Here is a 24,215-nt window from a genome sequence, read left to right on the forward strand (position 1 = left end):
CCAGCATTAGATGGTGAGATGGAAAGACAAACCCTCTCTCCAAATTGTGGTCCCGAATAAAATGATGCATCATATTTACTTCCCAAATTAGTTTCTTTCCCTTTATCATTCTGCTTCTACAGAGGAAAGTCTTCTAAGTCTTTTAGGTTTGAAAACTTGGGGTATTGTTTCTTAAGAATAGAACTTTCCTCCAAATCCTCTGGTGTACCTTTTAAATATGTAGATTCCAGATTCCATGCTAGACTTGTGGAATCAGAATCCTTTTTTTTCTGAAGGGAAGGGGACCTAGAATCAACATTTTAAACAATCCCTATGAGGAAATGTGGAAACCACTGCCTGGACGTTACCCTGGACTCTCCCTTGTACTCCATTTCTGCTCTAATCAAGCCATTTTCTGTTTTCTTTTTGGTAGCTTGCCAATCAACTTCCTTTCCATTCAGGGCTCCATGCTTTCACTCTCGGTTGACCTCTATGCCTCTTTCTCACACCAACCCACTTTACACATCTCTCCCAGATCAATTTGTCCCCCCAAAAAGCAATGTGGCATGCTCTTCCTCAAAAATTTTCAATGACTCCCCGCTGCTTCTTTGGCTACAAATGGTCAAGATGTATGTTAATCAAATATTTTTTTCTCTAATATCTAAATTCTATTTTCACATGAGATTACTAGAAAGTTGTCTATTAAGACTTTACATAAGTGCTCCTTAGAAATAATTATTTAACTTTTGGAAGGCTGATAAGGAAAGGGCTACAAAAAGATTTTTCCATCTATTTCTAAGTTCTTATCCTCTTCTCACTGCTTTAGCTTTTTTTTTTTCAATTTATTCTAAACAAATGCAATTTTTCTTGGAAATGGACAGGCTGTTAAAAAGTCAAACACCCCCCCCCCCACTATCGCATTCAAAAGTATCTGTAACCCCTGTCTTGTCGGTCCAATAACTCACTGCCCAGTCCAGATTCTAAGCCTTTGCCTGGGCTCTTCCCCGCGCCTGTGACACAGTTTCCTTTCCTTTGGGGTTTAGTTCTGAGCTTTCTTTTAAAGAGTCAAGTCAGGTCACTGCCCCCAGGAAGCCCTTCCTGACTGCCTAGTCTACCGGGCATCTTCCTTCTCCCAAAAACACATTTGGCACTGATTCGTGGTGCCATTTAGGGACACAGCAATGCACTTCATATAATAAATGCGATTTTATTGTATAAGATTGTTTCCAACTCATCAGGCCTGAGGAGGTCCCTCAGTCACAAACACTGACCTGGGCAGCCTTAGCGATTCTGCCCTTAGGTTAGCTCTGGCCTGAAGTGAGTTATGTGCCAGTAGAAGGGAACGTGGGGAGGCCACCTCTTAAGAAGTCCCGGGCTGTATTAAAGCGGGGAAGGCCCCAGTAATTTATTCTCATCCAACCCAGAAGCTGGTCTCCTCCCTTCGTTGGGGTTCAGGGGGTCCCTCTAGTTTTTTTGCTCCCACCCAGGCAAGGGGGGCTCGTGTCCAGTTGGGGGTTTTCCCTCCACTGGGCAGGGGTCCGCGCCTGGATGGCCAGCGCATGGACGGGCCCGGCCAGCTCCTCGGACAGCGCGGCATGGACCAGTCGGTGCCGCTGCAGGGGGCTCAGTCCCTCGAAGCGAGCGCTCACCACCGCCACGCGGAAGTGCGTCTCGCTGCCCGGCGGGACCGCGTGGCCGCCGCTCTCGTTGCGCAGCTCCAGCACCTCTGGGTTCAACGCCTGCTCCAACTTGGCGCGAATGGCGGCCTCCACCGGACCCACGCGCCCGGGTCCCGCGCTGTCCCGGGACAGACAGACGCGCCCCGCCATGGAGACCAGGAGCCGGCCCAGCCGTCCGCTCAGCATCGGCTACGGCAGAGACGCGAGCTGCGGGGCCGGGGCCTCCCGCGGGCCCAGGGCCCCGTCTCACCCGCTCCCTTCGCCCTCCCCCACGCTCGTCGCGGGCCGGAAGGGCTGATGTCCACCCGCAGGACGCCTGAATCCCCACCCCTCTTCTCTGTGTGACGTGAGACAATCGACCTCCAGGCGCCCGCAAGAAGCGAGGCCAGCGTGCAAGGCGCGTGCACGAGCGCGTGCAGGACTAAGGGAATTTGCAAGGAATGGGCTGGAGATTGCAAAAATAGGGTGTGCGCGACCTCTGGGCTCTGGGTGGAGTCGGTGGCCCCCTGTCCCCTCCGAACCCCAAGCTGGGCCCTTCCTACCTGCCGCTCAGCGCCGGGCCTCCGGGCGCGCTGGACAGACGCGGGCGCTGCGCCCTGGGGCGCGCTGGGAAACCGAGTCCGGGTCACCGAGCTATCTGGGCACCACGTGACACCCTGCGGCTCCCGGGCCTGCAGCCGAGTGTCCCAGCTCTCCAGGTCCTCCGAGGTTCAGAACTAGAGGAATGCAAAGAAAAAAGGACTTCCTGGGCGACTAGAGTTGGGATTATTCGATCCATTGTAATGCTAATGGCTTTGTAGCTCATCTCGCCCAACTCTTTTATTTTACCTGTAAGGAAATGGAAGGCTGTTCCATTTATTGAATACGTAATTACCGTGCTCCAGACCCATGCAAGAGGCAGGGAAATGCAGACTCTGTCCTGGGGGACCCTGGAGAAGACGGACAAGTGGGCGCCCAATTGCAATGCCGTGTGCTAAATATCATGATGAGAACAAACGCGGACGCTCAGGCGTTTCACCCAGACTGGGGGCGGGGGGTGGGCAGAGAAAAGTTCCAAGAGGTGATTTAGGGGAACCTCTCAGAAGGGATAGCATGAAAATCCCTTTCTCATGACTTTGTTCTCCAGGCTGAGCGAGCTGCGGGATGCAGAGGTCAGGAGGATGGCAAAATGAGACGGCAGAGCAAGACCCGGTGGCGTTGGGCAGCGGCGAGTCCGCCAACCGCAGCGCCTGGGTCCCCTCCGCGCCCGCCCTGGTAAAGCAGTTTTGTCTTCAGGGGAGCAGTCGGAGGCTGGTTTTAAGCAGGATGTAATAGGTTTAGATTTTTCTAAGATAACGTAGAGCTTTTAAATTTATTCAGATTTTATTTATATCGTTAAATATTATTTTACAGGTTTCTTTATATATTCCTAAGTAGTTTCCCCAAACTTCTAATTTTGAAAAATTTCTACCATACAAAGCAACACCCTGTATTGTTCACTCGATTTACCACTTTTTACACTTAGCTGTTTTATACATATATTTATATACTTCTATATTTATGTGCTTTCTATATGCTTCTATAGTTATGTACTTTTTTTGCTGAACCAGTTGAAAATGAGTTAAATAGCATGACATCTTACCCCTAAGTACTCCACCATGTATTTCTGAAGAACAAGAATGTTCTACTCCATCACAATACCCCATCACACTCAAGAATTATAACATATGACATGAAACATTATCCCCAGCTTTTAAAAAATTTTTAAACCTTCAGAAAAGGTGCAAGATTAATACAATGAGTAACCCATTTAGCCTTCACCTAGATTCACCAATTTTGCCAGATTTGCTTTATATCTCTTTGAATCTGTATGTATAATGATGATTTTTGCTGAATCATTTGAGTTATGTGCAAAAATCTTTATACTTAATTGCTGTATACTTTAGCATGCATATCCTAATAACAAGGGTATTTTTCTATATAACCTCAATACCCTTATACCCAAGACATTTAAAATTTAAATTATTTAATAAAGAGTTGATATTCAGATTTCCCCAACTGTCCCATTAATGCCCATTATAACTTTTTTTATCCTTTATAACTTTTTATTCTAAAAAAATGACTCAAGGACCATGCATTGCATTTAGCTGTCTTTTAAATTTGTCTTTTGCAAAGCTCATTGGTGCAGTGTGGAGGATGGATTGGAGAGGAGGTAAGACTGGAAGCAGGAAGGCCAGTTGGCAGTTTATTGTAATTGTCTGGGTGAGAGAAGATGGTGTTAGTGTGGTAGCGGTGGAGATGGAGAGAAATTGTGGCTACCAGGTACATGTTAGGAGAATCAAGTGGGTTAGTTATGGGAGGCGACATGCCAAGGATCACTAACAGGTTTGTACATTTGGATGGAAGTTCATTCCTTAAGATCTAAAATATTAGAAAGGACCAGGTTTTGAGAGGTGGGCAAGGGCAGTTAGATGTCCAGTTACCTTTTGGACTTGAAGCTGAAGTGTCTGATATCCAAGAAGAGATGTCAAGTTGGAGACATGGTTCTAGATCCTCGAAGAGACTTCTGGGCCTGATGAGTTGAGGAGGGCGGTGGGGGGTCAGGAGAAAAAAATGTGTGTGTGTTTTACTCTTAACTTTTACTTCTGAAATAATGTCAGACTTACAGAAGTTACAAAAATAGTACAAAGAATTCCTGTATATCCTTCACCCAGATTCCCAGATTCCCCAAATGCTAACATTTTACCGTGTTTGCTTAATTTCTCTCTCTAGCCATACAAACATACATCTATAAACAAAGTCATTTTCTCATGTGACCACTGTAAAATTATAAAATTCCGGAAATTAACATTGATACAGTATTATTATCTAATTTACAGAGTTTATTCAAATGTGGCCACTTGCCTCGCTAATATCCTTTATATAAAAACCAAAAAAAATTTCTGGTCCAGGAGCCAATCCAGAATCGCATGTTGCATTTACTGTCTTGTTTCTTTGGTTTCCATTAATCTGGGATAGTTTGCTTAATTTCTCTATCCATATAAACACTTTCATGGTTTTGACATTTTTGAAGAGTACAGATCATTTCTTTAGTGGAATGTCCCTCAGTGTCAGTTTAATGTTCCTCTATGATTATATTTTTGGACGTGCATTTTTTGGCAGGAACAGTACAGAAGGGATGTTGAGTCCTCAGCAAACCATACCAAGGGTCACAAAGTATGGATTTGTCATATTACTAGTAATATTGATTCTGCTCACTTCATTAAGGTGGTATCCTTCAGGCTTCTCCTCCGTGAAATTACCTTTCTTCACTTGTAACTAATGAGTATATTGTGGGTTAGGGAGTCTGTGTAATATCCTGTTTCTCATCAAATTATTGTTCACTAACTTTAACATCTGAGAGGTGCTAATCCAGGGGCATCTCTTGGTTAGGAGTTACTGAAGATGAAATGAGATCAGTGAGGTGGGTGGCGGGTGGACCTGTATATGTGCAGGGCGAAATCACCAGGGGAGAGGGTATAAGAAGAGAAAGAGATCAGGTTTCTCCTTAGAAGATGCTTGTGGCCAATGAGCCTCGTGAGACTTGGCACCCTCGAAACTCTGGCACCCTCGAAACTCATTACTTGTCTGTAAGGTTTGCAGCCTCTGGGCACCACTGTTTAGGGAAGGTCTGTCATGATTCGATTAAGGCTTTTATAGGTATCAGGCACAGAGATTATGGTGGCATTAAAAGAAAACAAACTTGAAATCTGTTGTACAATTAATTGTTGTGATGTGCTCTAAAATTTATTGCTTTTTAGTGTATTTGTAATTTTTCACAAGAAATAAATTTCTTCTAGCCTCCAGGGTTTTGGAGCAGCAAGAAGTAAAAATCTGAAATAGTTGAATGGTAATCCACAACAAACTCTGAAATCTGTTCTATATCTACCTATTGAAGTTTACTTTGAAAATCATTGCTTTTTTTCTTCTTTGCATATATGTTATATGCAACAATAAAAAACATTTAACAAAAAATTTAAAAAAACAAAAAAACAAACAAACAAAAACCAAACAGCAATAAAAACTAACCCATAAGGCGAGGTTGGGACACCCAACAAAGTATTAATTTTTTTAACCCATGATGATTACTTCAATATTTGTTCATTTAAAATAATAAATTTTAAATTAATTTGAGGTGAACTAGATCGTGGTATAATTTGCCCATATGCACTGATTTTAAGTGTACAGCTTCATTTTTGTATGCGTACACCCAGAAAATTTCCAGCGACCCCAGAAGGCTCCCTTGGGTCAAGTGAAATCGGTATCACCCTGCCAAGGTAACCTCTATTCTGACCTTTATTCCCATACGCCTGTTGTGCCTGTTTCTGAACTTCATATAAATGCAATCACACAGTATGAATTCATCTGTGTTTGTCTTCTTTTGCCCAACATTGTGTGTGTGAGATTCATCCACATGAGAACACATGCATTCTGGTACACGTGTTTTTGGTTGAACATAAAAACATTTCTTTTGGTGGGAGGTATATCTGGGGATGGAATTGTTGGGTCATAGGATAAACCTGGTGTTTATTTTGGAAATAAGAAATTCATTCAAAGAATTTTGGGGATGCCCCAACTTTGCTGGTGCCAGGTACTCTCCTAAATGTTTTACATTTGTGAGTCCTTTTAATTCTTACAACAATCCTACGAGGTAGCTAGCATTATTACTCTCACTTTACCAATGAAGAAGTAGAGCCCCTTAGAGGGTAGGTAACTTGCCCATGATTATGTAGCTGGTAAAGAAACCCAAAGAGTCAGGCTTCAGAGTTGGACTCTCAGCCGTAAAGCCAGTCTGCACTCTAATCCAGCACTGGGCCTGCTCAAATTCCAAGCACTGAACCGGGCTCTTTTCATTTATCCTCATTCTAACAATAACTTTATTGTGTTAGGATATACTATTTTATTTAATTGGTGAGTTTCTATGTTCCATCATTGACTACTACAGTCTCCTGTTTATAGTAAGCACTTGAAGAGTGATTTTTTAAAAATTTATTAATTAAAAAAATAAGAAACAAAATAAAACAACATACATAATCAGTAATTCACAATATCATCACTTAGTTGCATATTCATCATTTCTTAGAACATTTGCATTAATTCAGAAAAAGAAATAAAAAGACAATAGAAAAAGAAATAAAAGGAACACAGGAAAGAAAAAAAAAAGATTATACCTACCATACCCCTTACCCCTTGCTTTCATTGATCACTAGCATTTCAAACTAAATTTATTTTAGCATTTGTTCCCCCTATTATTTACTTTTATTCCATATGTTCTACTCCTTTGTTGACAAGGTAGATAAAAGGAGCATCAGACACAAGGTTTTCACAATCACACAGTCACATTGTGACAGCTGTATCATTATTCAATCATCTTCAAGAAACATGGCTACTGGAACACAGCTCTACATTTTCAGGCAGTTCCCTCCAGCCTCTCCATTACATCTTGAACAGCAAGATGATATCTACTTGATGCATAAGAATAACCTCCAGGATAACCTCTCAACTCTGTTTGGAATCTCTCAGCCATTGACACTTTGTCTCATTTCCCTCTTCCCCCTTTCGGTTGAGAAGGTTTTCTCAATCCCTTGATGCTAAGTCTCAGCTCATTCTAGGGTTTTTCTCAATCCCTTGATGCTGAGTCTCAGCTCATTCCAGGATCTCTGTCCCACGTTGCCAGGAAGGTCCACACCCCTGGGAGTCATGTCCCACGTAGGCAGGGGGAGGCTGGTGAGACTGCTCGTTTTGTTGTCTGGAGAGAGGGGCCACATTTGAGCAACAAAAGAGGCTCTCTTGGGGGTGACTCTTAGGCCTAAATTTTAAGTAAACTTGACCTATCCTTTGCGGGGTTAAGTTTCATATGAACCAACCCCAAGACTGGGGGCTCTGCCTATAGCTTTGGTTGTCCACACTGCTTGTGAGAATATCAAGAATTCAACTTGGGGAAGTTGAATTTCTCCCAGTTCTCACCACTCCCTGAAGGGGGCTTTGCAGATACTTTTCCACTCACTGATCGAATCACTCTGGGATTCATCGGGGCATCACTCTGGACAAACCAGCAAAATCTCATGTCCTACCTGAGATTCCAAGTACTTGCAGCGTTCAATCAAACTATCTACATAAGTTATATTAGGAAATGCTCTAATCAAAATATAAATTTTGTAACAAACATTCTTTGCTTTAGTCTCACACAGAAGGTGACATTTAAAAATAATAATTACCATCTATTTTCAGCACCCTGCAATAATGACATTCCTTTGTTCTTCCTCATGCAAAAACATTTTTAAAATTTGTACATTGTACATTTCACTATTATTATACACTCTAGGCATTCCTAGATTATACCATCTCAATTGAAGAGTGATTTTTTTTTCCCCTGCAGGGGTCATCCCCTTTATTTATTTATTCATTTATTTATATATTTTTTACATGGGCAGGCACCAGGAATTGAACCTGGGCCCTCTGGCATGGCAGGCAAGCATTCTTGCCTGCTGAGCCACCGTGGCCCTGAAGAGTGATTTTTGACTAAAGAAAGATATTTTTGAAAAGAAGACACTATTTCTCTGAAAGTATGGTTTCATTCATTCATGCCATAAACGTTTAATCATCCTAGTAAGAGCCAGGTAGAAGGGTCTGGGTTTGGTTCTCAGCCTTGCAGGTCTGAAAAGTTGATTATATCAGCATATCTAGAGGTGGGTGACTTATTGGGGATGGATATTTTTGAATAACCCAGAATGCAAGCTGATTATCTTCCAATGACAGATAAATCTTTTCATAGGTGGCTTGCCCATTCTGAATATCATATTTTCATCTTGAAATAAAATAACCAGAAAATTTTCAATTGAGTAGAGAATCTGAGCTAAGAGAGTTGGACAGTCTTCAGAAATATTTTATCTAGGCTTTGAGAAAAGGCTTTCCCAGCCAAGGACCTGCTTTAGCAGCCCAAACCTTTGCACCTACCAAACATGGACTCTTCATATTGGAGAGACTGACAAATTCTTACTGTAACTGTTCTTTCTTAAGATTCTAAGGACATACACCTTTAGACTAATACATTCATCTTTTGAAAGGATATAATACAACCTATTGGGTTAAAACGACTTTCAGTTCAAGTCTACTGTTGAGGAAGCACCCGCATATTTGTTTGGCCAAACCTACACCAGCATTTTTACGGTAATTGACCTCTACAGATAGCTAATACTAACTGATTTAACTCCCAGAGCTCAACAGATTTCCTCCATTTCCTGGAGGCACCTCACCTCTCTCCGTGCTGGTCTCAACCATCTGTACACCCATACACCCAGTGCTGACAGATGGCACGCACTCAGTAAGTGCCAGCTGAATAAGGGTGAGGATGAAAGAGAGAACGTCAGAAAAGGACTCAGGAACTAGAGCTTAGGTCTGTAATTTTCTCCATAGCATTCTGCCTCCTGCAAAGGGTGCAAATGGAGTGGCAGAGGTAGAACTCCTAGAGACAGGAAGCGGGGAAGGAAGAAACTGAGGAGCCTCCAGGGAACACTGCTACGGAAGGTGGAAGACCGTGGTAAAACGTCAGAGCCTGCAGACAACACCTGTCAGGGGCTGCTGCTGAAGTCCGGGTGAGAGACGGTGGGAAGGCGTGGGAGGAAAGAAAGCTCGAGATGTGAAGGAAGTAACTGAATCGATATGCTGTTGAGATGACGGAAGAGCAGCTAAGATTCTGACTTAGGCACCTGGAAGGCAGCAGGCCCAGTTCAGGGAAAGAGGGCGAAGCCAGGAGGGCGTGGTGGGTTCGGACAAATTGTCATCTGGGTGGGCCACGCTCGAGGTCCTTGTGGGGTCACACGGGAAGCAGGTCGGTATAGGGTCTTAGCTTCTGAAACAAATTTGGATGTTAGCTGAGAGCACAGAAGAGGGAAAGGTTTCTTAGGGAACGTGAAGAAAACGAGGAGGGGGCTCCGGCGCGAGCCCGGCTGGACAGCGGCGTTTGGCGACCGGCTGGGGACGAGAAGCAGGACAAGGGAAATCGAAGACCGAGGAGGAAAAACGGAAGGGCGACATTTTGAAAGCTGAGGGAGCAAGTTTCCAGACGGTGTCGATGCCTCCTGGAGGTCAAGAAGAAGACAGAAATATTCCAGCCGCCTGAGGCCGGCCCGGGCGGGGGAAGCCACGCGTCAGCGGCTGAACCCGAGGGAAAGGAGGCCGCCGGGCCGAGCCCGAGGGCGGGGCGGGAGGCGGCGCAGGGGCGGAGGGCTGCACGGCGCCGGGCCTTACAGCGCACGGTGGGGGGGCGCCCCTCTGCTCGCTGGCCGCTGCATCCCTTCTGGATCCTTCTTAAGACTTCCCTGCTTAAACCGGAGAAAAACTACGAATTGTCACTCACGACAAAAGGACAGCACCTTGTTTAAAAGCCTCCTTATTTAAAAATCCTAGCATGCAAATAAGGAGCCTTCATGTGGCTTCCAGCCATTGGTAGGCGCTGGCTAGGCCCGTCCCTTGCGCGCGGTGCGGGGCGCCCACGGCTGTCGCCCGCTCGCCATTGGCGGCGGACGCGGCTGCGCGCTCAGCCAATCAATCAGGGCCCCCGCCCCGCTCCGCTCCCGACCTGCGCTTATAAATCACAGCAAATGGGTTCCCTGCTCCATCCCTGCCCTTGAAATAGAAACAGCCACTGTGCTTTTAGCTGCAATGTCGGGCCGCGGGAAGCAGGGGGGCAAGGCCCGCGCCAAGGCCAAGTCGCGCTCGTCCCGCGCCGGCCTGCAGTTCCCGGTGGGCCGAGTGCACCGCCTGCTTCGCAAAGGCAACTACGCGGAGCGGGTGGGGGCGGGCGCGCCGGTGTACATGGCGGCGGTGCTCGAGTACCTGACGGCCGAGATCCTGGAGCTGGCGGGCAACGCGGCCCGCGACAACAAGAAGACGCGCATCATCCCGCGCCACCTGCAGCTCGCCGTGAGGAATGATGAGGAGCTCAACAAGCTGCTCGGCGGCGTCACTATCGCGCAGGGCGGCGTCCTGCCCAACATCCAGGCCGTCTTGTTGCCTAAGAAAACGGAGAGTCACAAGCCGGGCAAGAGTAAGTAACCACGAGATGTGACGCCGCCACCGCCCCCCACCCAAAGGCTCTTTTCAGAGCCAACTAAACAGCAAAAGAAGGGCTGATGACAGGTAGCGCTAGCTCTTTCCTCTGAAAAGTTGGGTGGCTCTAAAAAGAGCCTTTGGTGGTCTTTGGCGTTATCGACAGATTATTTGCTTTTAGCCTTGTGACTTTCGGTTTTCTTTGGTAAGAGAACAGCCTGGATGTTGGGCAGGACGCCGCCCTGCGCGATGGTAACTTTGCCCAACAGTTTGTTGAGCTCCTCGTCGTTGCGGATAGCCAGCTGCAGGTGGCGAGGAATGATGCGCGTCTTCTTGTTGTCGCGGGCCGCGTTGCCCGCCAGCTCCAGGATCTCGGCCGTCAGGTATTCGAGCACCGCCGCCATGTACACCGGCGCGCCCGCCCCCACCCGCTCCGCGTAGTTGCCTTTGCGAAGCAGGCGGTGCACTCGGCCCACCGGGAACTGCAGGCCGGCGCGGGACGAGCGCGACTTGGCCTTGGCGCGGGCCTTGCCTCCCTGCTTCCCGCGGCCCGACATGGCAGATCAAAACTAAACACACAAACACACCAAGAGACAGAAAATTGGTGGTAGCAACGCGGCAAAAAGAAAGCCTTTATAAGCCTTCCTAGGGGTGGGGTCAGGAGCGAGACTCTCATTGGTCCTAAGTTGGCTCCAGAAACAGCCAATAAGGTCCAGAGTAGGCGCTGTTACGTAGGCATTGATGATAAAACATGGCCCAATGGAAAGGAAAGACTTTTGGAGCCCTAATTTGCATAAGGTGGTTATAAAAGGTTCAGGCCCGCCTATCCTTGTGTCTCCTTTGCTGATTTCAGCGTTATTTTATAATGCCTGAACCAGCAAAGTCCGCTCCCGCTCCCAAAAAGGGTTCCAAGAAGGCCGTCACCAAGGCGCAGAAGAAGGACGGCAAGAAGCGCAAGCGCAGCCGCAAGGAGAGCTATTCCATTTACGTGTACAAGGTGCTGAAGCAGGTGCACCCGGACACTGGCATCTCGTCCAAGGCCATGGGCATCATGAACTCCTTCGTCAACGACATCTTCGAGCGCATCGCGGGCGAGGCGTCGCGCCTGGCGCACTACAACAAGCGCTCCACCATCACGTCCAGGGAGATCCAGACGGCTGTACGCCTGCTGCTGCCCGGCGAGTTGGCCAAGCACGCCGTGTCCGAGGGCACCAAGGCCGTCACCAAGTACACCAGCTCCAAGTGAGCCCCTGCCGGGCGGGGCGCGCACGCCAGCGCTCGCCTAAAGCTCCAAAAGGCTCTTTTCAGAGCCACCCACTCGGTCACAAGAAAAGAGCTTTCTCCATCTAATATTTCACTTTAGATTCGTTTCTAAAGGAAACGTGGAATCGGGAGTGATTCGACCCCGGCCCGTGACTAGTTATGTTTTTGAGTTCAGACCCATCTTTATCCTTTGTGTTTTCAGGGAAAGGATTTATTAGGATGCAAAGGATTTGTTGTTTCCAATTGTTTGTAGGGTAGGCGGCGCTTTGTTAACTTGGCGTGGAAAACGGAGTGATTTCAACTGATGAACTTAATGGAAAGACCCCAGGATACATTGAGTTCGGGTCGGAAACGTCGTACGACAGCTTTTTGTATTAGTTATGTAGCCATTCTTGGAGCGACTTGCATGTGGGGTCACCGGTGGCCGCCCAGGGGTCCCAGTGGCTGTAGGCGCCCCCTGCGGAGCCCACACCCAAACGCGCCGGGTTGGACGGGGTGAATTTTCAGAATCCCGCTTCGTTTCGTAATTCGTAGCTTCCGATTCCTCTGCTCACTACAGGATTCTAAAACCTTATTCCGCGCCCCCCCCCCCCCCCCCCCCGGTTCTACGGGTTATTTTACATATAACGCTGCTTGGAACGCGGGGTCCTTAGGTCACCGCAATCCTTGCCCTGGTCACGTAGGTTTGGTCCCAAAGTCACCTCGGGGAGACCGCCCCCCCCCCACCAGATAAGCCATTCAGGAGTCCGCGCCTCTTATTCCAGTCTTTCCGTTCACTCTTTTTTAAACTTCTTCGTAGCAGCTTGGGAAATTGTGTGGTTCGTTTGTCTTATTTATGGTCTTTATTCCCCTCCGGTTTGCGAGCCTTTGAGGGCAGGAAACCTGGCCTGGTTCTCGCCTGGTTCTCAGCTGTATCTTCAGCGTGGCAGGGCCAGAAGCAGTGGGCACTGGCTGCGTGAGTATTTGAGTTCATTTCCCACACCGTTTTCTTGGACGAATGGGCGCGCTTGTTTCCCCTTAGCTGTGTCTGAAGCCACCACGCCTCGGTGAGAATGGACCTGTGGTTTGGAGCACATTCCAAGTACAGGACCTGTCTGCAGCCACTGGGAGGGGCGATGGTCAGGTCCTTTCTGCGCGGGGGGATGTGGTTTTGGTAAGACCTCCCTTTACTTCCCGGCTCAGAGTAGTGTCTTCGGGGTGATTATCAAGTTCAGAGCGTTCGTCACTGGAAAGTGCAATGAGCCTTCCAAGCCAGCTCCCTTTATGCCCGCCCCCTCCCCCCCCATCCTGATTCTCTTCTTCACTGGGACTGCTGTTAATATGCCCTATCTCCCTTGTTTCTCAGGAGACTCTTACTTAGCTGGGACAGGCAGGACCCCAGGGCTAAAGACCCCTTCACAAATGAAGTTCACAGTCACGAAACTAAGGTTTTGATGGTGTTTGTATCCTCAGGTATGAAGACAATTGCATTTTGGTTTTATTTTGTGGAGTTATAGAATTTCGAATGTTTCTGTCCAAGTTGTGCTTTTACTGACGAAGGCACTGCTGCTGGTCTGAGCAGTTTCTGCACTTTCCTTTGGGTTAAGGGACTCCTGAGTTGATTCCAGAGGTTTCATGAATCCGAATAGGCCCTGATATTAGTGCAACTTGTATCTCATTCTTGTGTTTTCAAATGTGTGTAAATGCAGTTGTTAAAAATAAAGTTATGAATTAGGGTGGGCCATGGTGGCTCAGCAGGAAGAGTTTTCGCCTGCCATGCCGGAGACCTGGGTTTGATTCCTGGTGCCTGCCCATGCAGAAAAATAAATAAAAATAAGGTTGCCAATTAATTTGAAAGCTTTGCTGGGTCCGTTAATCTGTAATACACTCTCAGTTAAACAAAATAACTGCCACTGAATCTTCAAGAAAGCTGAGTACCTGTGATCTGAAGGAAGAATATACACCTTCAGCACAAAATTCACTTCCCCAAAGGTCCCCTGGGGCTGAAATAGTCTGATGAGAAATCACTTTTCATGCTTAGTGTTTTGAAAACTGTGACAACAGATACAGAGTATAAACAGGGTGGAGGAAATAAAGGCTTTAAAGTTTACTTTAGTAAATGATAAAAGCTCATACCTATAACAGCTCTTACCATGTGGCATCTCGTGTTTTGTGTCCTTTACACTCATTGACTCATTAAATCCTCACCAAAACTGTATGAAGTAGGTATTACCATTACCCTCCAATTTACAGATGAGGAAATGGGCACAGAGAGACCTTTCCTCAGAAACTCTTCAGAGAATAAGCTGCTAGTCTCTGTAGCTTGGGAAATTTTTTTGATGACCTGAGAAAGTAGGCTCACTAGCTGAAAATCAGGACCCTCCACCCCTACCCCTGGGTGTTTGGGGAAATAGCTATCGCTTAAAACTTAAATGAAACACCACCTGCTTTACTCTTTTCAAAATGCACACTGGATGTAAATCTGGGTGGGGGGAGGTAAGGAGGTGATGACTAAAGTCTTACATACCGCTCCCGAGGCTTTGGGAGGGGGTTGGGGAGCTCTGGCTCTCCTGCCTAGAGGACACAGCCTAACTCAGCTGGCCTGGCCCACCTGGCACTCAACAGTTGGAATCTTTTCATGAACACTGAAGAACACTACTTGCTGGTTGCAGGCCCTTCCTGGACATGATGTTCATTAGGAAGGAAGTTACAGAGTAAGGAAAGGGAAAGAGGTGATAGGGTTTGCTATTTTCACTGGGAGGGGAGGTAATCAGTGATGGTGAGATTAATCCTAAAGACTCTCTTTAATCATTTCTTTCTCCCACTCAAACATCTTTAATTGCCTTTGCTTATATTGGAGTTAATAATCATAATTATTAATAATAAGTTACTATTTTAATAATTACTATAATTAAAGTAATAATTGCTATCACTTACTGAGCACTTAACTATTACCTGGTCCTCTGCTAAGATACTTATGTGAATTATCTCAGATTTTCACTTGATAGGTACCATTATTATCCTTATTTCACAGGTAAAGGAAATTGAGGCTCTGAGAGGTTAAGTAACTTGCCCAGGATTGTACAGCAAGTTAGTAGAACTGCAGTCCAGTGCACAGTTTTAAAAACCCTGGTGTTTAAGGCTTTCCGTTATCTCCATCTTTTTTTTTCCATCTTTATCCAGGTTTTCTGCTCTAGTCAAAGTGATCTACTCACCTTCTCCTAAGCCTACTTGTTTTTTTCTGACTGCGGATTGGACTGCCTCTGCTTTCTGGCATGGCCAGCTTTCTTCTTCAAGTCAAGGCTCTTATGAGTTCCTTCCCCCTTGGGAAAAGAAAGTTTATCCTGTTTCTCTCTGGAGCCACCATGTCATAAGGTCAGAATTTAAAAGTGGAGAAGGACTAGGACCATCCCAACTGTCCATCACCCAGATAAATGGATTAACAAATATAGGGAAGCAATAGATATGCCCTCCACTGGGCTTGAAAAAATATCCATGCTGTGAACTGTGGTGAAGTGCAGCCATCAGAAGGTGAAGACTCAGTCTCAGAACTCCAAGAAATTGAATTTTGCCAACAACCTCACTGAGCTCAGAAGAGGACCCTAAGATGGGAACCCAACCTGGTGGACACTTCAGTTTCAGCCCTGTGAAACCCTAAGCAAAGACTACAGCAACGCTGTGTCTAGACTTGAGATCTATAGAAATTAAGATAATGAGTATTTTTCTTAGCTGCAAAATTTGTGGGAGTAGAAACTAATGCAGTTCCTTAACCTCCTTCATCTAAAACTGGATTTTGTTTTACTTCTCTCTTCCTGCTGCCACTATTGTCCAAGGTGCTGTTATGGTTTGCCATGGCCTTCCCTTTGGTTTCTGGTTTCCTGTGCTCTCCCTTTCAATCTGTCCTCCACATCTCAGGCAGAATAACCTTCCCAAAGTACTGTTCTTGACTTGCTCAAGAACCTACAGTACATCTCCTAGGTCAGTCCTTCTGACTCTCACATTTGCCTGGTCTCACATCTCATCATAACCTAGTTTTCCTTTAGGAGCCGTACTGGTTCTCCTGGCCTGGTTTAGAACCACATTTGTACCTGAGGTCTCAGTAGCAACACTGACAAAAGAGCATCACCTGGAGAATGCCTCTTGCAAGGTACATGTTCATGATTTTAACTGATTATTTTTTGATAGGACTAGGAATACTGGCGTCCCAGTCCCAGACCTATAGGGCACCCCATAAAGCCCAGGGACTTTTAGAGTTGCTAGCATTAGTTTAGGTAGATTGCTGTTTGTGCTGTTAAGAAGTTTTTAAACTGTTTTTCAGAATTAACTAAAATTTACTGAGAGCTGTGTTCATTTCCTAGGGCTGCCATAAGAAATGACCAGAAACTTGGTGGCTTAAAACAATCGAAATGTATTCTCTCACAGTTCTGGAAGCCAGAAGTCCAAAATCAAGTTGTCAGCCGGGCCATGCTGTTTTTAAAGTCTTTAGGGGAGAATCTCCCTTTGCCTCTTTCAGGGTTTGGGGTTCTTAGTGCTCCTCGGCTGGTGGCAGTCTCTGCCTCCATTTTCACATGGCCTTCTTCCCTCTATCTCTGGTCCTTTCGTCTTACTATAAGGACACGGGTCATTGGATTTAGGGCCCACACTAAATCTAGGGTGAGCTAATTTTGAGATCCTTGATTATATCAGCAAAGACTCTATTTCCAAATAAGATCACATACAGTTTCTGGGGGTTAGGACCCAGACATAGCTTTTTGGGGACACTATTCAACCCACTATAAGGGTCTGCTAGGTGCCAGGCACTAGGATAGGAACTTTGAAATACAGTATTTTCTCCAAAATTATGGTCACAACATTGGGACTTGTTTTTAATGGCCAATAAACTCTCTGCCCAAAAAAATCTTTGCTGACAATGTTTTTAAGTACACAGTACTGAAAGGTATAAAGGAAAAAGTTAAAAGCCTCATTTTGGCCCAAACAATTCTCCATAAGGGTAGCCACAATTATTAGATTTTTTATATGAAATTCCAAATGTTTTGTTTATGTAGCATGATACACGTCACATCAACACACACATATGCTTTTTTATTTATAACAAAAGGGATCCTACCACTTTAGTGTCATCTGCTAATAGATATTTAAATGGCTTCTAAGGGTTTACTACTAATTATGTGAAGATGTAAACTATTTTAAAAAGTTCGTGTGGTTAAGTTAGGCACATCCACAATAAACCCCGTTTTGATTAAAAGTCAACTGTTTAAGGAACGTAATTATCTGCAAAATCCCTATTCTTTGCCATATTTATGATTAGAGAGAGATATCAGGGTCTGCCCAAACTCAATGGGAGGAGATTAAACAAAAGCGGAATTGTGCCTACCGCAGGAAAATAAACGGACTATTTAGGCTGAAGTCAGAGCCTAGTTCACTTTAAACCTAAATAGACGCAAAAGCAAGTAAGAACAGGATACATATTTTTACTAATACTTTACTTTCCTCTTAGCCTAACTCTAATGCCTTCGGGAAAGTCACAGATGGAGAAGAGACAGAGGCAAAAACAGCTGCATAATCAGGAAACGTCAGGATGTGATTTAAGTCCTCCCGGGAACTATCGATAACGTAGAAAACTGTCAGAGGCAGGAAGAGGACACAGAGACCGGGAGGGGGCGGCGAAGGCGGAGCTGAGGCCGCGGCGAGGGGCGGGGACAAGGCAGACTTCCTCCCGCGCGCCTGTTCTCAGTCTGGTCCGAACCTCTTGTATATAAGGACAGTCGCCGTCTCAGTCTGTCAATCGGGTTGCTTGGTGGTGTCTTGACTTTACTGCGGGTGTGGATAGGAGGTGGCAGTGTATCGTGTTGGGGGGGTGGTAGAGAGTGTGGGGCGCCATCAAGCCGGACACTTGGGGTTTGGTGTACTTCTGGCGCTCTAAGCGTGTTTTGGAGGTCTTTAGGAGTAGAGCTGTAGGCCACTGAGTGTTCGCAGTGGGTGTCTTTGCGGCGCGGCTTTCCTCGGAGAGCAGCCAAGTGTAAGGCGTTCACGGCCGCGGGCGTGGCGTCTGTGCCCAAGCACCAGGGCAAAGCCCTCCGCGGCTTCGAAGGTTCAGGGGTCGTCCTACTCTAGTAGCTACGGCCCCAAAGGTGTCCTTATGGGCCGCCAACCTAACTAGTAAGAGCTGGGTGCTTAGGCGGTGCCGCTGAAGGGGGATTGAAAAGGCGAGTTGGGGCGGGGAGCGGAGCGCGACTTCGAGTGCCGGGAAACCATACCAGCTTCTGCGGTTACAACAAAGTCGTTCCTGGAAGTCGTCTCGTGATACCGTCTCGGCTTGGAGGCCGAAGTTTGTCCTCGAAACCTCAGTTGGAGCGCTGGCTTCGGCGGGTTGTCTGGTTACGCGGTTCCAGTGCTGGGGCGAGCTAAGGCGTTGGGTTTTTTTTTAATCTGCTCCAAGGTGCTTGGCGTACCTCGGTTTCTACAGCACGGTACACTCCGGGAGTGAGCGCGGGCTCCCGGTTTGCTGCTGGTGTGCTGAGAAGCTGCTCCCCGGAGGCGCACTCTCCTCGTGGGACACTGCTGCTTGTTCTCAAAAGCGGAAACCAGCAGTTTAAAGTCATTTAAGATTAAGTTACATTCGCTAGTCTTCATGTTTCTTTGACAAGGGGGAAGATAAACCCCGAATTGGCAGCCTTGGGGAGGCCTGTTTTGCCCCCCTGCTCGGCTTGAGCGCCGTCGCTGCCGGGTTCAGGCTTCACTTCGCACGCACAACTATGCAGTGCATTCGGCCGTGCAAGGACCTCGCTTGGGGTAGTTAGTGGCACTGTAAGGGACTCGGCTCCCTTATAACAAAGGTGAGAAAGCTTATGAATCAAATCCAATCAGCAACCATTCAAAACCCCGATGAAAGGAATACAACTTAACAGACCCAATGCATACTCCTTAGTGTGCTTTTTTTTTTAAAGCATTTTTTAAGAAAATAATATACTTAGAACTATCAATAGTGGATATTTTAGCTTGGCTAGTTTATCTGGCCGGTGCATGAAAGTATTCTACGTTTCATATGTTTTCAGTGTTCAACAGAATGGCCCCCTCACAACTACTTGCAGAGAGTTTTTTTGTGCACTACATTCAAGTGAGAAGAGTCAAGGCTTATGAGATCGTGTCTTTTGATTAGGGCTTTACTAGGCTATGGATTCAGCAACATTGTAATGGGATCCTTTTTAAAAAAACTAAGCTATTTTAACCTAGTGGGAAGCATGTCTTCAAGAAACTCAGATAAACCAGCTGTGTGACTTGAAGCTGTTAGGGCCGGTTGTGGCATAGAATCAGAGGCATGCAGGAACATGCCCATCGCCTGTAAAGAAAACATAGAATTCTGACAAGCAAAAACAAATTATTCTTCTCTATCAAGCACTGGCAAAGAATGCAGCAAGTTATTCTCAGGGCCATGACTTCTATATTACCCTGATTTAGATTGACTATATGGTGGATTCACACCCATACTAATACTTAATTTTTATAGTCTTGCAGCTATGGCATTCAGAAGTGAAGCAGATTTCAGCATTTCTGGGTTGTTGAGAGGAACTCCTATGTCAGGACCCAACATATAAAACAGCGATTGCTTTCTTGGTCTTCAAGAAACAGCTTTCATCTTAACCAGTTAAGGACTAAGTAGGTTTAAAACATGGAGTTTAGCAATGGAGATGAAAGTGAACAAAAGTGTGCGGGGGTGGGGGGATGGGGTCGCTCTCTGCCCAAAGTGCACAGATGACCAATTCCTGAGATACTGGGGTTTCAAAAAGAGAAAGTTTATTGCTAAGTACAAAGCAGGATATAAGGTAGCTTAGCCTAAAAATCTGTGTCCCGGAACTGCAACTCTGATGATTTCACAGTGTCAAATGATGGGCAGGTTTTAGGATGAGCACAATGGCTGGAGATGAAGAAGCTACAGATAATCTCATTATTGAACGTTATTGAACTCCGCTTTCCCAGCGGCAGTGAAATGCACCATCTCGGGCCGGCAGCTCCTTCCTCTGCAGCACTGTCCAAACGTGCAGACCACCAAAGCTTGTCAGATCTTACCTCGCCCAACTGCCTCGCTTCGTCTCCGTGCGCTCCTCACCACCGCTTCAGCTGAGGTCGCCATCAGCTCTGTCTGGTGGAAGGAAGGACCCAAAGTCCAGTGAATAATCCCTGTCGTGTGGCAGCTTTCCAGAAGCAGGCCGGACACGATGAAATGAAAAATGTCAAGGTTATGCAAATTTCTTTTTGCCTGATTTACTTTTCCTTGAGCGTGATCTGAGAACGGAGACCGACTGAGGAGCCGGAAATGTTTAGACGCGGATGCCGTCGTACAGTAATCGGGTCCGACTTGGCCCCAGTTCCTCAGACCCACCAAGACGCTCCAGTTGCAGCAAAGGCTTCCTGTGTAGGTGTGGGAAGTGCGGCCCGCACGGGACAGTCGCGGGAACGCTCAATTTTCTCATTACGGAAAGGCGTCAAAGCTGTGCCTCCGCTCCCTGCGGCAGTCCGGGGAGCCCACAGGCACCGCGGAGTTTGCCCTGGCTCTGGGGGGCAAGGCCCCATGGCGGCTGCTGAAGGGCAAGGCAAGGCAGCAGCGTCCTTCCAAGGTCTGACTCCTGGGCTGGGCGAGAGGGACTGGGTCACACGGGCCGCCCCCCACCCCCACCCCCTCCTGAGGAAAGCGAGTGTGCTTGAGCCGGCTGGCGGGCCCTGGCGCTGTGAGGGTGCCTGAGTGAACGGCGGGCCCTTCCGGGGTCCAGGCCTGGAGCCTCTGCTGTGCAGCAGCCCCGGAAGACAGGCCAACGGGAGGGGACAACAAGAGCCTGCCCTCAGGGGCGCGCCTTTGGTAAGAAAACGGGGAAAGGCCCCTGAGGAGACCCTCCCCTGCTGGGCACCAGCCAAGAGAGCCCAGCCCCGCCCCCCGCCCCCGTGCGCCTCCTTCACCGCCTCCCTCCACCGTGCTCCTTCGCTCCACCCTCACAGCTCCTTTCCCACCCAGCAGCCTCTGAGTTTGGTGGGTGAGCACTCCACGGGAGCGGCAGGAGGGGCAGAGGTGGCTGGAGAAGTGAGGAGGGGGCTGAGGGTGGGGCATCGCCCTTTCCGCTAAGCTAGGGACCCCTGAGCTGCCTTGGCCGTGACCCAGGACAGGCTGGCCTGACAGCCCCGGGCCGTGGGGAGTTCCCCGATGCATCGTGCGTCGGCTGATGCCTTGTTTTTAAATCTGATTTGGTGTCCATCTAGGGAGTCTGGCACTCGGGGGGAAGGGCCCTGCCTTCCCTACGTGCTCAGGTGTCTGCTCGGCCGCTCATGGCCCTGACGTGACTCACCATCCTGGGGGAAGTTGAGGGCGCAGCTTTGAAAGCACACTCGAGTGGACGAGACGTGGGCGGGGAGGTGCTGTCCCCACACAGCTCTAAGTCACTACCGCTTCCGCTCGCACCTGGATGTCCAGATCCCCAGGACCCCCATGGCGCGCTGTGGTGTGAGCAGGGGATGAGACCCCGAGGCCTCCTGGGAAAATCCTTGCGAGCCTGTGCCAGAGGGGGGCCGGCCCTGTCGACAGGGCTCCCTCCCTCCCGACAGCTCTCCAACGTCGACCCGCTTTGGTTTCCTCCGTGAAGGGGCACTGACCTCTGTAACTTACCTGTCAATCCGTGCAGACACAAAGCAGAAAAACCCAGGTGCCAAGAAAGTTAAAAGGAGGTGTCTTCCCCTAAGACCCACACGCTGGCTTGTACCTGAGCTTCGGGAGCGTGGGCTCTGCCGGACTGCTCCACTCCGCAGGTCGAACAGGCTCGTTCCCGAGGGATAGAGAGGCCTTCGACGTCCGCGCTCACCTGGTGCAGGAGTCGCACTTCTGAGACAACCTCACGTGCTCTCCCGTAACCTGGGGCGGGTGAGATGCAGGTGGAGGAGCCCGAGGTACCCTTCGTGAACTTGAACTCCAACCCCGACCGTCCTCCGCACCCCGCGTGTCGGGTGAACTCCTAATATCCAGGCGGAACTCACGTCTCTGCTTCTCGGGATAAAATCCACGGTGGAACGCGGGTCTTGCGCTCCGGACCACAAACAGCCAAGACAGAGCTCGGAGCGGCCTAGGTCCGGCGGCCGTTGAACCACGGTCCCCAACCCCTCCTCCCCGCCGTCGCGCCGCTGACCCCAGGACACACCCAGGGTCGGTCTGCACTCGCTACAGGTCGCCGAGCCGGAGACATCAGACCCCTCCTTGTCCTCTGGCCCGGTCCTGCCCGTGCTCACTTATCGAGTTTCGCCGACGTTGTAAGAGAAAATATAGAGGGGAGGAGGATGGGCCGGTCGGGCTCCCGATTGCGCCAAGGATGCAGGCCGGGAGAGGACCGGGCCGTCGGCACTAAAGTGGTTACGGATCCGACGCAATCCGCTGGGCTCAGCGCGCGCGGGAGTCTTAACAGAAAGGGCGGGGGTCGTGGCTCGCTGTCCCACTGCCCCGGGAGACACGGGCCTGGGCGACACCCGGCCGGCAGCCCAAGCGCAGGAATTCCGCCCCTTGCAGGCAGGGCAGGGCCCGGGCGAGACGGAGGCGGCGACTGCCCTGCACGGCCCGAGAGCCCCTTCGGGCGGGCGCGCAGCCTTGGGCGCATCGCTGCCGGCTGCGGGAGACCGCACCTCCGCCTCCACGGCGTCACTGTGCCTTCCGGGTGGCAGCCAAGTACCGCTGGGCGGGGAGAAGAGCCAAGCCGCGTGATCGTGAGGGCTGGAGGCCGGCTCCTTGGCCGAGGTCTGGCTCAAGGGAGCGACCTGGAACTCGCGAACCCAGATGGGTCGGCTGGGCGGCCGTAGTGCGCGCAGCTGCAACCAAGGCGGCGGGCACCTCGGGGGGCGAAACTGACACCGTCGAGGTTTCAATCTTTTAAGGGCTGTCCTGCAGCTTATAGCCGAGAGCCCGATGCTTTCCCGGCTCCCCTTCCCTCCCTCCCTCCACCCCAGGACAGAGCTCCCGTCCGAAGGGCCCCGAAGAAAGGGACACAGCTTCTTTTGCGTGGTCTCGTGGGTGGCTCTGAAAAGAGCCTTTGGATGTGATGGACGCTCGAGCCGAGCGCGCACCTAAGCCCGCTCCCCGCGGATGCGCCGGGCCAGCTGAATGTCCTTGGGCATGATGGTCACGCGCTTGGCGTGGATGGCGCACAGGTTCGTGTCCTCAAACAGCCCCACCAGGTAGGCCTCGCTCGCCTCCTGCAGCGCCATCACGGCCGAGCTCTGGAAGCGCAGGTCCGTCTTGAAGTCCTGCGCGATCTCGCGCACCAGCCGCTGGAAGGGCAGCTTGCGGATCAGCAGCTCCGTGGACTTCTGGTAGCGCCGGATCTCGCGCAGCGCCACGGTGCCCGGCCGGTAGCGGTGCGGCTTCTTCACGCCGCCCGTGGCCGGCGCGCTCTTGCGAGCCGCCTTGGTGGCCAGCTGCTTTCGCGGGGCCTTGCCCCCGGTCGACTTGCGGGCAGTCTGCTTGGTGCGGGCCATTGCAAAGTAAAGCACCTACCTACCTACCAGGCAGCGGCGGCGAAGTAAGGAGGGTCGCGGCGCGCGGCGGCAGCCTTTATAGGCACAGGCTTTTCCCGATTAGGCGGGGCGGTAATTGAAAGTCCCGCGCTGACGAGCCATTGGCTGTGACGGCACCCGTCCTAGCTTCCCTGATTGGCTCTGGCAGAATCCCCACCCACCCACCCCCCTCGCCGAGTCCCTTGCCTTTCCCCGTTCTTTCCCGGTTCAGGGCGGGAGTCGTTTTTGGTCGCGGCCGCTAAACACTGACCCTCCTCAGCTCGCCCTGCCCTCAGGACTCCGCACCTGGGACAGCCCTCCTTTAGCCGCCCACCCGAACCCAGGCTCTGCGCGCGCCCTCTCCCACCCCGACGCCCGGTTACCTTTGAAGAGCGGCCCCCCCCCCCCCCCCCCCGCCACTCGCGCTCACGGCCCCTTCGGTTTCGGCGCCTGTCGGGTGCCCGGCGACCCCGCAGGTCGTCTGCACGCCGGGCGCAGGGCCCCACCTCCCGCGGCCTGACTGGGGACCCCTGGACGCCCACCTAGCGCTGGGCTTGCTAAGACGCCCGACTCAACTGAGCCGAGACTCCGGCCCGCCACGCTCCGGGGAACTGCCGGGTCGCCCAGCGTCCGGGGAAGGCAGCGCCCCGCCCCCTCCCCACTGGGCTCCACGTGCGAGGTCGAGGCCGCGCTAACGCGTCGGGGACCGCCTCCTAGCGACAGAAC

The 24,215-nt window shown here is 49.6% G+C and overlaps 5 protein-coding genes across 5 annotated transcripts; 2 read left to right on the forward strand and 3 right to left on the reverse strand.

Annotated features, from left to right (window-relative positions):
* Nucleotides 1-1,166: 1,166 nt before the first annotated feature.
* Nucleotides 1,167-2,252, reverse strand: BOLA1 (bolA family member 1). The gene is made up of 2 exons (XM_077155676.1): nt 2,201-2,252; nt 1,167-1,847 (listed from the first exon to the last, which is right to left on the reverse strand). The coding sequence occupies exon 2, from the start codon at nt 1,842-1,844 to the stop codon at nt 1,431-1,433; it is 414 nt and encodes a 137-aa protein (XP_077011791.1). The 5' UTR covers nt 1,845-1,847; nt 2,201-2,252; the 3' UTR covers nt 1,167-1,430.
* Nucleotides 2,253-10,309: 8,057 nt separating this feature from the next.
* Nucleotides 10,310-10,966, forward strand: LOC143679842 (histone H2A type 2-B). Its single transcript, XM_077156193.1, has one exon. The coding sequence runs from the start codon at nt 10,341-10,343 to the stop codon at nt 10,731-10,733; it is 393 nt and encodes a 130-aa protein (XP_077012308.1). The 5' UTR covers nt 10,310-10,340; the 3' UTR covers nt 10,734-10,966.
* Nucleotides 10,657-11,339, reverse strand: H2AC20 (H2A clustered histone 20). The gene has a single exon (XM_077156194.1). It carries the CDS (start codon nt 11,282-11,284, stop codon nt 10,895-10,897), a length of 390 nt encoding a protein of 129 aa, XP_077012309.1. The 5' UTR covers nt 11,285-11,339; the 3' UTR covers nt 10,657-10,894.
* Nucleotides 11,340-11,536: 197 nt separating this feature from the next.
* On the forward strand, nt 11,537-12,036 carry LOC143679844 (histone H2B type 2-E). Its single transcript, XM_077156195.1, has one exon. It carries the CDS (start codon nt 11,593-11,595, stop codon nt 11,971-11,973), a length of 381 nt encoding a protein of 126 aa, XP_077012310.1. The 5' UTR covers nt 11,537-11,592; the 3' UTR covers nt 11,974-12,036.
* Nucleotides 12,037-23,025: 10,989 nt separating this feature from the next.
* LOC143678725 (histone H3) lies at nt 23,026-23,650 on the reverse strand. The gene has a single exon (XM_077155677.1). The coding sequence runs from the start codon at nt 23,469-23,471 to the stop codon at nt 23,061-23,063; it is 411 nt and encodes a 136-aa protein (XP_077011792.1). The 5' UTR covers nt 23,472-23,650; the 3' UTR covers nt 23,026-23,060.
* Nucleotides 23,651-24,215: the final 565 nt, after the last annotated feature.

The sequence above is a fragment of the Tamandua tetradactyla genome, chromosome 4 (assembly GCF_023851605.1).
Source record: "Tamandua tetradactyla isolate mTamTet1 chromosome 4, mTamTet1.pri, whole genome shotgun sequence".
In the NCBI taxonomy this organism is placed as follows: Eukaryota; Metazoa; Chordata; class Mammalia; order Pilosa; family Myrmecophagidae; genus Tamandua; species Tamandua tetradactyla.

What these genes read in the sequence shown, in the direction of transcription:
- BOLA1 (XM_077155676.1), bottom strand. Translation starts at nt 1,844, where the DNA reads ATGCTGAGCGGACGGCTGGGCCGGCTCCTGGTCTCCATGGCGGGGCGC.
- LOC143679842 (XM_077156193.1), top strand. Translation starts at nt 10,341, where the DNA reads ATGTCGGGCCGCGGGAAGCAGGGGGGCAAGGCCCGCGCCAAGGCCAAG.
- H2AC20 (XM_077156194.1), bottom strand. Translation starts at nt 11,284, where the DNA reads ATGTCGGGCCGCGGGAAGCAGGGAGGCAAGGCCCGCGCCAAGGCCAAG.
- LOC143679844 (XM_077156195.1), top strand. Translation starts at nt 11,593, where the DNA reads ATGCCTGAACCAGCAAAGTCCGCTCCCGCTCCCAAAAAGGGTTCCAAG.
- LOC143678725 (XM_077155677.1), bottom strand. Translation starts at nt 23,471, where the DNA reads ATGGCCCGCACCAAGCAGACTGCCCGCAAGTCGACCGGGGGCAAGGCC.